This window comes from Kickxella alabastrina, assembly GCF_025024165.1.
Source record: "Kickxella alabastrina strain RSA 675 chromosome Unknown BX661scaffold_21, whole genome shotgun sequence".
NCBI lineage: Eukaryota > Fungi > Kickxellomycota > Kickxellomycetes > Kickxellales > Kickxellaceae > Kickxella > Kickxella alabastrina.
Genome location: NW_026251492.1, coordinates 161,932 through 174,146, shown reverse-complemented (window position 1 = coordinate 174,146; position 12,215 = coordinate 161,932). Strand labels below are relative to the sequence as shown.

Here is a 12,215-nt window from a genome sequence, read left to right as displayed (position 1 = left end):
GAAGACGTGGCGTGCGATGGACGAGCGTGGCGGCTTTGATACGGAGTATCTTGCTGGAGCAGTCGGGTTTAGGACACTTTATTGCTAGTGGGTTGGACACGGACAAAGTCATTTTTAATTATACTTTGCTAAAGAAAAAGATGAGTAAAAAGAAAAAGGATTTGGGAGGAATATAATGCGGACAAAAATAATATTGAAAAGTATTTGCTTTTTATTGGATTTGAATTATGATGTGCTATAAATATGCGATTCAAAGTTTATTGTCTTATGGTAGGTAATAGTTAATTAAAACATGATTTTACCTTTTTTTATAAATCTTAATCATGGCTTTTAACCCGGCTAAAAATAAAATTGTGAATAGATGAAAACCACCTTTTAATATATAATAAAAATAAATGTTAGCATTGACAGTATTTCCTTTTTTCCTTTGTTAAAAAAACCCACTCAGATTCGCTTTTTTAACAAACGAAACAAAACAGAACAAAGCAAATTCCTTTCTACTTTTTTCTTTAATTATTGTTGTAGGGTGTACTTCTGTTCAGCTTGAAATACACATGTAAAAGTTTTTGTTTTGTTTTTTTACAAGATAACAAATATTGTTTTTGAAATGGTATAAAAGGCTTCCAAGATATGCTGGTAAAAAATGTATTTAACTTTATATTACACACAACAATACATCAACACACTTTTTTTTAAAAAAAAAAAACTTACATAGCAAACAAACCTCCACAAATACTCACTCAATTTTTTTATAAATCAAAACTAAAACTAAAACTAAAACTATGGGTAAACTAATGCACACCAAAGAAGTTTATTTTTACATTGATGATGACGAATTTAAAACCTACAAAATAAATTCCGATTGCATAAATAAAATCACTATGGAGTTCAAAGATAAACCACTGTTAAGGCTTATGTGGCTTAATACTGGCATACCGGAATCTAAACTCACATATTATGAGGACGAATGCGGACCAGACTATTCTCTGCGGTGTCGTGTGTATTATGAAAAGAGAATGTCTGCCAAAGAAATTTTTGTTCGCAAGCTTTTTAGAAAATTTATGTCGTGCTCTATAAAAATGTGGGTCTAAATCGATATATTCAAGTCTTAAAAATTACTTACTTAACTGAAAAAGGGGGCAGCGCTGTGTGGGCAGCGCTGTAAACATCATGGTGTTCCTTGATGTCAGCCAGCAATAACAGAAATGTGTATAGTGGCCATGAGGGCAATCTTGATTCTTGAAAAGGGAAGATAGTGGCTTGAAATGTGTGTTGGGCACCACAACTTATACTTCCTAATTATTAAGTTTGTGTCAAGTATTTTTATTTTTGGGAGGGAGAATCTGTTGTTCGCAAGTTGAATAGTTAGATATTTTTAAATACAAGTTTTTAAACTATCACAATTATTGTTTTGTGATTGTTTGCATTTAAACAAACAATTGCTGAAATGCTGAGCGACATGGTAATTGTAACAAAAAAAGTGATAAGTATTTGTTGATTGTAGGAAATACTTTACAACGTTGTTTTACTTTTACTACTCCTTTATTATTAATAATAATAATAAAATAGAAGTAAACTGAAAGAAAAAGCATGCATTTAAAGTGTGGATTCCCTTTTTTCTGACAAACGAACATTTAAAAGACAAAAAAGTGACACGTTGTAAATAATTTTGATTAGGAGTACCGCATCCACCCCCACCCCCAATTATTGAGTTTGTAATAGTGTACACTTCCTCTACATTCTACTCCCATTTTGTTGCAAAATTATACATGTGTGTAAACCCAACCGGTATAAAACTAATGAAAATGGACACCATTTCAACAAACGCTCCAACTTATCATTACATTTAAAATTTTTATTATTACTAACAAAATAATTGCTAAAATATGCCGGCAAAAATGTATACCATATCTGTTTTTTATAACGATCCTGGAACAAAAAGATTAGAACAGATATTTGTCCCGGACAATTGTAAGAATAGTAGAGCAGATGGATTCCATGAAAAAAAATTGTTAGAACATGTAAAAAATAAAAAAAAATATTAATAATGGGGCTCTTGTTTATATTGACATGCCGCTTCCTGGCAGTACAAAAAATATAGAGTATCGCATTTTTTCTATTGATTATACGCCTCGGAAACAAAGCTGTTTTGTCGATATAATAAACTCTTTATTAAAATAAATAAGCATTTTATACAATACCGTTAGTAATCTTAAGCCCAAGCAGCTTGAGTAGTCTGTAAATGCCGCAGTTAATATTAAAATTATTAAGTCAAAGATTCAATCCCGCCTTGTTGTTTTCTTTACTTTTAAAATGTCTTTAGTTTATCAGTTTTGTATACATTTTTAGTTATTAGCTCTATTGATTGCTAGAATGCAAATTCGCCTACATCTATATAAATACAACAAAGTAAATGCACCTCAATCAGTATGCAGCTTTAATATACTGTGGTTCACATAAACCAAACGTTCAATTTTTTTGTATGTTTGCATGTGTCACCCAGCGCCTAGCCTTTTCTACAAAGGGGGCAAGCTTTCATTTAAATAAGTGAAGGGATGCTTTATTTTATTAAAGCCTGTGCGCTTTGTGGATTTGCTTTTTACAAAACAAAAAATTAAACAAAAAAACTCATCTGCTGCTTGCCTCTTGCTGTTTACTTTGCCGCAAAAAAGACTAATTTTTATTGAAAAAAGTAGGCAGCTCAGCATATTTTTGCTTTCCTATTCACCCATTTTTATTTATTCAATTTTAGCATTCATATCTTTATTTATTCCATTGCAACCTGACATATATCCCTGACATGGCTTTAAACAATGGGGCATCCTCCACCTTTGCAACGAGCGGCCGCAATGACATTATTCCGCCTGTATCCAATATGATCAGAATATACGGCACAGTAAACGTTTTTGGAACGAACACGCTGCCACAGCTTTTCTAACTCGGGGCCATCATTTGTACAGCATGGCGCATTTTTATTGGTTGATGGCGATCAACCGTTTAACCAGTCTTGGCTACTCCAACCAAACATACAATCATCAATATGTCATACGGTGCCCGAACAAAGTAATATATGTTCTTCACCTTTTTCAGTGCATAGCACATATATTCAACACACTTTTATATATAGTATTTATATCTCTACACGTTCACAGAATGTCTCTCATTGTCGTGCTCTATAAAAATGTGGGTCTAAATCGATATATTCGAGTCTTAAAAATTACTTACTTAACTGAAAAAGGGGGCAGCGCTGTGTGGGCAGCGCTGTAAACATCATGGTGTTCCTTGATGTCAGCCAGCAATAACAGAAATGTATATAGTGGCCATGAGGGCAATCTTGATTCTTGAAAAGGGAAGATAGTGGCTTGAAATGTGTGTTGGGCACCACACGAGGAATATGGTAAAGATACCAAATTAAAATTTAAAGAAAGTTGTGTGGTGGTATTCCAATGTTTTAAGATATCTACATTTAGTTTTGAAAATATTGTGGCTACTAAAAAGTAAAACCAGACATGCCTAAGCTGGTTCAAGTTTTTATTGATTGCCTCTTTTTCAATTCCGCTAGCAAATATCTTTCCCGGTAGATCAAATAGATAATATAGCTGTGTTCAATTCAAATAATTAACCGAAATTATATTTCTGCAATGCATACATGTTTTTTTTAGCAAATAGTTACCGTTTTTATATTTAGAGCTGAGTAAAATAAAGAACACTTTTAGACACTGCACTTGTATTCAGCCTCCGCCTGTAATTGCTGCCCTGGTTAGTGATTGCAGAAATGACAAGGCAGGCGTTGGCTTGACCAATTTGGGTTGTGCATAAACCGACTGGATTGTTGAATAAAAGCAACTTGTCCTTTAGGTTAAACATTAAACATTTAACTGCAAACTGCAAGCTGCAAACTGAAAACTGAAAACTGAAAACCATCAGCTATACAGTCAGCTTAACAGTAAATAGAGAGTAAAGCAAACCGCACATTTAGCTATATCAGAGTCCATGTAAGGAGTATCATTTTTGTATTGTACAATTTTTGAATTTATGTGTGGCCAAAAACAAAAGTATGGCGATTGATTTTCAAAGCTGGATTTTTTATTGATGGCCAAGCGAATAACCCTTTTTGGTTTGTTAAAGCGCTCGTATTTGTTTTAATTGTGTTGGCAGTTGAAAAATAAAGTGGTTATTAGCGGATAATTACTTTTCAAATGCCGAGTTTAAAAGAGAAGCACAGTGGTACTGGCGCAGCGAATGCAATTATCAAATAGCGATTTTGGATATATTTATACCTCATGCTGTGGAAATGTCGTCTGGTAATCAAGCTATATAAACCAAGTATTCCTCGACTTTTAATACAAAAGATTGGGTCCAGAAAACTGGTGCAAAAGATAAAGAATGTAATAACAATAAATGGTCTATCAAATACAATCTATCAAAATCCACTATAAGGGAGCTAAGCCGCTTCCCTTAAACAGTCGAAACCCGCAAACAATAAAATACAGCCGCGATTATCAACAATCGCGGGCATCACGTGGCATCGCCCTAATCGACGTCACAAAGAAGAGATTTTGTCAGATGCTGGTATTTTTAGGAATGTGTTCTCTAGCTTGGTGAGTATTTTACATATAAATAAGCAAATACAGTGAAGTGTGCAAGCTATTTGACATTTACTTATATCTCTTGTCGAATGAGCGTCCACTGTTCTCGTTAAAGCTCGTGCTCAGGCTGCTCATCGATTTTAGTTTAAAAATTTACTTGTTTGATATTTTGTTCGATGTATCTGTTATTTCTCTCCTACCCGGGCTGCTGGCAGTATGTAGCCATCGTTGCTAAGCCTGTGACATGAAAGGGCAAGTTTTCTTGCAACTAAAGTAATAGCACATTGTATGTGTGGGCATGTTGGCACGCGAATGATCTTAGCACTTTTAAAACTAACAAGTGCATTGTTTGCATTTTCAAACAAACCACTGTGCGTACAATTTTAACAGAGTAAAAACACTTTGGGCGGCCATGCAAATTTTATTTGTGGCTGTTCGAAACTGTTTTTTTGCGCTCGTGCTAACAGAGCCAATTTGCAGCGCACCCTAATTTGTGCTTGCTGGAATCCAAAGTGCATGGAGGCTTGATGTGATATAAGGAATTTCGGCCTGTCTCCGGCGATTGATTAATGAATCAATCGCTAGTTAATTCCCTACTTGGATATGCAGGAATTTACACGCACACATAAATACTAATGGATATAAACAGTGGAGGCTATTCATCCCTTAGGTTTCTTTTAGTTTATTTTGTTCAATATATATGTCTTTAACATAATAATCGGTGTCATTGATCACTATTGAATGCTGATTGATATCAAAGCACGTTTCTATTGCATGTCACCTTTTTATATTGGTGTCTACAACTAGCAACACAACCGCGCCCACTTGTCTTGAAATGGTTTAAATACCAAGCTGGCAGACCAAGAATTGAGAAGAAGCAGTATTCAGTTTGAGTCTTAATCGTCTTATTAATAAATAATTAATAGCATCGTTTACTACAAAATCAATACTACGCCGTTTTATTGCTGACACTGCCTTTGGTCAGCTGAACCGGATTGAAAATGATTTAAAGGCGTTCGTTTGCTATGATGGGTGCTGCCATATACGGCCAGTGCACGCTATTGGTTGCTCGGGCTGGACCTTACAAAAATGTGGTTTTTCTTGCAATTTTTCAGATTATTTAAGTGCACTCGACTTTCTGGTCGCGAGAGAATAAATTACTATTGTTTGTCTCGCTGGTTTCGCAGCTTGGCAGACCAGGCAATCACAGTCTCTAAACCTGCTTTTGCTTTAGCCGTCGGTTATTTGTTTTATCACGCGCAGATGGAGAAGTCTGCCTGTGTGCAGCCAGGCCAATCCGATCCAAGAGGAGCAGAAATACATGCTGAATCAGCAAGAAAAACACAGGCTAAGATATCTCCAGCTGAGAATAGATAGGTACAGCGGTCCCGGCGATAGTGCCAGGCAGGGGAATCCATACCTTTCTTCTTTTTTCTCTCTCGGCTTTGTCTATACCCAATCGGGCCGTTTTAGGAATGCGAGTGTCGCTGAGTCCTTGCGCTTGGATGTGCATTGTTCCATTTTGCACCCAATACACTCCTCGTGTGAGATGTGGACAGGCGCAAGATGATATTTTTTAGCCCAGACAAAAAGCTGCATTCGGACTCTGGGGGCCTTGCCATTCCGGGTGCCTTGCTCTTGCCAAAAAATAAAAAATGAAAAGTATGTGCATGGCCGCTTGATATAACTGGAATGGCGGTTGGGCATCCGCTTTGAGATACATCAAGCAGATGAGAAGAGTGATTTGCGGTGGCAGAAAAATATATAGGATGTGCCGGCTACATGACTATGTTTCTCCCAACCGGATGATCTGGGACCAGAGAGGGGGCGGCCACCCCTGGCAGTGACCCTGGCGACGAAGATGGGAGGGAAAAAACACCAAAAAAGATGGGATCGCGCTGCTGTGCACCCGCGGATAATATTCACGGCTGGTATGTGGGCGGTATGAGGACAATATGAGACCAGATGATGGTTTTTTTAGAGTCGGCGGGTCTGGATGATGAGGATGGGTCGTTGGAACAGGGCAGTAATGTGGCACTAAAACTGAAAGGGGACAGATACAGACAGATGCAAGCATGTGTGGCGAATCCAAGTTCAGGGGATAAGCAGCCAGCCAGGGCCGTGCGGTGTGAATTAAAAATAAGGTTTGGCCTAGCCCCAAAATATAATGTGTTTACCAGATCTGCATTATTATGTAATATATGGTATTCAACAAGAGCAATTAGCTCAGAAAATCGGTTCCAAATGGCTCAGATTAACCTTAAAGCCGGGTTAGCTCAATCGGTAGAGCGTAAGACTCTTAATCTTAAGGCTGCGGGTTCGACCCCCGCATTCGGCTCTTCTTTTGAAGTTTTTTTGCTGAGTCTATTTAAATTAAATGTTTTGGCCTTTTCTTTTTTATATAACATATACTGCCGCCCGCACACAAAAACCATTTTATATATGTTGTTACATCTACTGCCACGCTATTCTTTTTTAAAAAATATTTTTTTTGTTGTCCGCTCGCTGCACTTATCCTTGGTCTCTTATCTACTTGGCACCGCCGGGATGTAGGCGATTATCTATCTGAACCATATACTTTTCAGCCTGCTCCATTGCTCGTGGCAAATGTAAAAAACTTGATTTTTATTAGTTTGAATAAAACCATGTATTAAACCCACTAACCGAGATATAAATAAAATTAGAAACTAGAAAATAAAAAAAACACTGCATAAATAAATATTTGCTTATTCACTGCCGCTCGTTTCAATTCACCAACAAAAATACACACACATGCGGCTACATGACATTGTAATTAAATTGTTTTGGTTATTCAGGAAACAAATATAATTGTTATTCCTTTTGCACTGCGCCAGCTACCGCTGTGCGTCCTGGCCAGCTCGACCTCATCCTTTAATTGTTGGCTTGGCCTTTCTAATACCTTAGTGTTGCCATTCACTACTACTCATTTTCAATGATTTCTTGTGCTACGCCGCACCATATTATGCCATGCTTCAGATCCCTTGCAATTCTATTTTGTCAGCCACATGCAGTAGCATGCTTTGTCTAATATAAATGCGGAGTCGCTAATTCCCTGGCAAATCTGTACAAATGGCACTGCCTCAAGCTTTGAAACCATTGTGTTGCTCAAAAAACTCTCTTATGCTGCAATTCTTATCATTTCTTTTAAAAGCAGCAGCACTGATGCCGTGGATTTTTCAGAAATTGAACGTGTTGTCGGCCAAATCAAACCACATCTGCATTTGAAGCCACATACATTCAAAACCCAATGAACAATAGTACCGCATCCAAGGCGCTGCGCTAATTCACATTTCCACGCGCGCTTTCGGATTTTCTTGCATGCCCCGTTTACGCATTTTTTATTTCCAAACTCAAGTTCCTCAATGCCATTGCGAATAACCTATCCCAACTTCAATTTTTTTTAAAAAAAAACCCGTATATTGGACAATCATAAGCCCTATATACTTTACCTTTAAATGTGTGTAAATACAAAACAATTAATTTTGCTCGAGCAATTTATTTTATTTTGGTGCTTGCTAGGAGTGCTTATTTTTATTCTCCATCTAGTGTGCTATCATGCCACTAATATTCAGTCTATTATTAATTCATTTTGTTAAATTATTTGCCTTTTCAGATAGATTGTTACACATTTACTTCATATACCTCACCAGGCATTTCGATTAAGCTAGGCTTGCTTTTGTTCATTGCAAGCACACTAATGTCACTTTCAAAGCCTACCCAAACGCATACACCCACATTAAACGTACTGTGCTTGGTTGCATTGCATTGTATTATATCGTATTGTATTAAAGCCCTCACTTTGTTTCCTTTTGGGGCTTTAATACAAAGACTGCTTTGAAGCTGCGGCCCTTTTTGCAAAATGGGCTCAAAGACAATTTGTTTAAGCAACAATGCCTGCTTGCCTAGCCTGATCATGCGCTGCGTTGTTACAGCAGACGCCCTCTTTTCTATCCTGTAAAGCCGCCAGAATACCTCTCCTTGTCTTTCTCCAATCTTCCCCTCACTTACCTCCTTGTTTTATTCATGTTCTTTTACATAATTTGTGCATTGCTATCCACAACTACTCGTGAGCCGCACTCATGGACCTAGACCTGTCGACAGTTTATTTCACCTGCGATATCAACGACTGCGCAAAGGGGACCGCAGGATTCGTTGTTCCCAGCACATATCTAAACGAAGAACAAACAGATTTCAAAGACACGCAGGTGCTAAAGCTTGTCGCCAAACATGTTGGAATCAGGCAAAGCAAGATTGCGTTTAAAATAGGCGAGGTTACGCCCCATGTGCGCAAGACAATGAGCTGCCGCGTGTACTACCACAAAAAAGCAACTTTTATGGAGCGCCTCATTCGCAAGCGCTATCTCAAAATAGCCGCCAAGTTTTGGTGAGTGCCGCCGTCGCCCTTATTGCGACGAGCAACGCTGTGCGTTGAAATTGTCATTGCTTGAAAAAATAATTTGAACTGACAACCTGCCCTATTCAGGGCAAATCCTTGTGTTTGCTGTGGTATTAATCGCTACAATATTACGACGCACTTGTGCTGTGCACATATTAATAGTTTTGTTTTTACAAGTGTGCTGTGCACGCTCAAGTATTCTTGCGCACACATCCTCGCCGGTCAACAAAATGTACACTCTCGCCGCAACAAAATACAAAACTAAACTCGGCTGAATAAAACAGGGTCAGTGCGCTTCTCGTTGCGACAATGCTGCCACTACGCATGCGCACAACCCACCTGCCCAAAGGCCTTGCTGCCGTGCCATGTCCACTGCCCAAAATAAAAAATACAAAGGTGACTTTGTGCTTAATAAAAAGCAGCTATCTTCTTTTGCTTTTCTGCTTGGCCTCCTCTGCCTTTGTTTCTCTCTGCCAGGCTTTTTAATTGCCCGCTCCAATTGATCATGCCCCTCAGATTGAAAATGGGCAATGGTTAAATTGGACACGGCGGTACCCGTAAAATTAAACCTATCTTAATTTTGTTTTCATCTATTCATTCTAATTTTTTAATAATAATTTAAACATACGTATACATATTAAAAACAGAAAATGTACACACCAAAGACAATATTCACATATAAGTATCCAAGCACGACACACCATATCTCTAGATTGTTTTCTGAGCGGCCAGCTGTTTTAAATACACCCTCTATATGGTTGGCAGAGCTGTCCGCCTACTCCCCTCTCCCGCGGCGAACCTCAACTAGGCGTATTTTTTAGGTATTAGCAATGAATATAGCGTAAGTAAATTTCCAATTGCCTTGTCGACTTTTGTTGCTGGCCAATCTATATTACATTCAAGGCTCAGCCAAATCAAAACACAGCGCACTTGTGTATGTGAAGCAAGCATTTACATTCTGCTTTACAAAAATCACATCGTTTGAAATAATACACAATGCAAAGCGCCGCGCTTGCTGTCGTCTGTTTTTTTTGCACAGCACCTAGTTTTCATTTCATTTTCACTTCATTTCTACTCAAAAACTGATCCCTTGGCACTGGTTTTCAACCATGTCCGAGCACATTTACTTGGACCACGCCTTTTATTACGCACGGCACGAATAAAACACAAATTGAAATTCCCGAGGTCTGCATTGATGCAGACAGAAACGAATTTAACAAAAGAGCGTTGTTAGCACGTTTCTGCAAAGATCGAAGAATATCAAGGCGACCAAGTGTTCCAAGAAGTGGTGATTGTCCAGGACCAGATTCGATCAAGGTGTCGGTTTTACATAAAGAGGGACTGGCTCCAGTTAGTGCAGTGCATCATTGACAACCTCAGAAAGGCTCGCCAGTCATAATCCCATGTCTCCAAGCGTCTATAATAGTATGCGCAATGTCTTTAGATTCATAGAAAACACTACAGCCACCACAACCAAAATACAAAGGCAAACAGTGTTATTTAATATAAACTGTATTCATATTGCTTCTTTCAATCAATACACATGGCACGCTCATACTCTTTGCAGTTTGCTTAAAGAAAAGGTGCTTGGCCCTTAGACGCCTCACTCTGTTTATTAGTACAACAGTTTACTTGTTTATTTGTTCATGAGCCAAACTGCATGCACCTACCCCCTGTTGCCTTTAGACCGTTTGGTCATAATATGTTCAAAATTTAAAAATTGTAATATAAATAAATAGATCAAAAAGAACAATAGGAAATAAAAAGATGAGAGAATTTGATTTTTTATACAGTTGACAGTGTTTTATAATACTTGTCGTGTTGATCTACTTGTCCTGAAAAGTCAACACATCCGCAGGGTGTTGGTTGCCATTTCCAGCGGCGGTAATGGCGGTGGCCACAGCAGTAGGTGCAGGCATGGTGGCGGGAACAACATTGAATAGGTCAAAGTCAAAGGGCAGCTGGCTTGCTGATTTAGACAATCCGTCAGGCTCTGTACCAAACGGCGTCTGTGTCAGTGCGTCAGTTGAAGAGACTGATGGCCAGTAATAATGTCCCAGGACATCCAGCGACCCGCTCCCCACAACAGCTGCCGAGTTGGGGGGAGACAACAGCATTGAGATGGGATCAAACGCTGCCGATGTCACCGCCAAAGTGTCCAACATTCCTGCAGGTGCTTTTGGTTTCATGACCTCGTCGATGATCATCGCAAAGTCATCCTCTGATATCCGCATCCTACTGTCAATCTCTTCCGTCCCGCTCTCACTGTTTGGACTGTTCTGACGACTATGCCGTGGCACACCGGCATCTGCGTTAGTTCCCGAAACCGAGGCTGTTAGCGTGGACAAAACTGAATCGGCGATAGACAGCGGCGCCGACGCGTGTTGCTGTTGCTGTTGCTGTTGTCCGAAGGCAGCAAAAATATCGGCTACATTATCGGCGAACAAAGAGCCCGACTCTCCATCATCAGACCGGTGTGGCGTAGTAGAGGGAGGGGGCGGCAAAGGGGTAGTAAGCAGAGACTGGATCCACGCATCACTCGCATCAATGTCAAGGTTTCCGCGATCACCCGAAGAAGAACCATGAAGCTTCTCGGAATTCTCGCCAACCGCGGCACCTACCACCCCACCTGTGGTATTGGCACCCTCAATGTATTTACCTGAATCAAAAATATCCATCGAGGCGTCAACAGAAGCCCGCAAACTACTATTGGATAAAGTAGCGCGGTCATTGTTGGGCTCGCACAGATCAGAGAGCCACGAAGGAAGTTCTATCAGGCTGTCCTTCACAGGCACCACGGGCGGCGGCGATAATGTTTCGGGGGCCTTGGGTTTCTTCGCCTTGAGACGGTGCTGGTCGTCCTTTGCGCCGTGGGCCTTGCGCTTCTTTGCTATTTTGCGCATAGACGGAACAGTGGCGTCATGATCAAAGTACTGCGCCATATCGGGGGCTTCGAAGGGCCAAGTGCACGAAAGGTTGGTGCACATGCGGAACGCACAGTTGGTGTCTACGGAAAAGGCTTCGATTTGACGCGTGCATTTGGGACACTTCAACATTGTTGTTCAACAAAATAAAAAAGGGGAATGTGCGGAGGGAAATAATAGTAAGGCGTCGTGATTCGGATTGAATAAAACCAAGAGAAAAACAGGAGAGTGAAAAGATTGTAAGAATTGTGGCAGAAAAGAGTTGAAAAAATAAAGAAAATAAAG

At 39.5% G+C, this 12,215-nt stretch overlaps 2 protein-coding genes and 1 non-coding gene across 3 annotated transcripts; 2 read left to right on the top strand and 1 right to left on the bottom strand.

Moving 5' to 3' along the window:
- The first annotated feature begins 6,854 nt into the window (after window positions 1-6,854).
- BX661DRAFT_t95 lies at window positions 6,855-6,927 on the top strand. The gene has a single exon. It is a non-coding gene; the product is annotated as a tRNA-Lys (tRNA).
- Window positions 6,928-8,689: 1,762 nt separating this feature from the next.
- On the top strand, window positions 8,690-10,405 carry BX661DRAFT_172701 (uncharacterized protein; the record flags this gene model as incomplete). The annotated part of the gene is made up of 3 exons (XM_051533793.1): window positions 8,690-8,994; window position 9,847; window positions 10,241-10,405. 3 exons carry the CDS (start codon window positions 8,690-8,692, stop codon window positions 10,403-10,405), a joined length of 471 nt encoding a protein of 156 aa, XP_051389777.1.
- Window positions 10,406-10,832: 427 nt separating this feature from the next.
- BX661DRAFT_200048 (uncharacterized protein) lies at window positions 10,833-12,062 on the bottom strand (the record flags this gene model as incomplete). The annotated part of the gene is made up of 1 exon (XM_051538373.1): window positions 10,833-12,062. The coding sequence occupies one exon, from the start codon at window positions 12,060-12,062 to the stop codon at window positions 10,833-10,835; it is 1,230 nt and encodes a 409-aa protein (XP_051389776.1).
- Window positions 12,063-12,215: the final 153 nt, after the last annotated feature.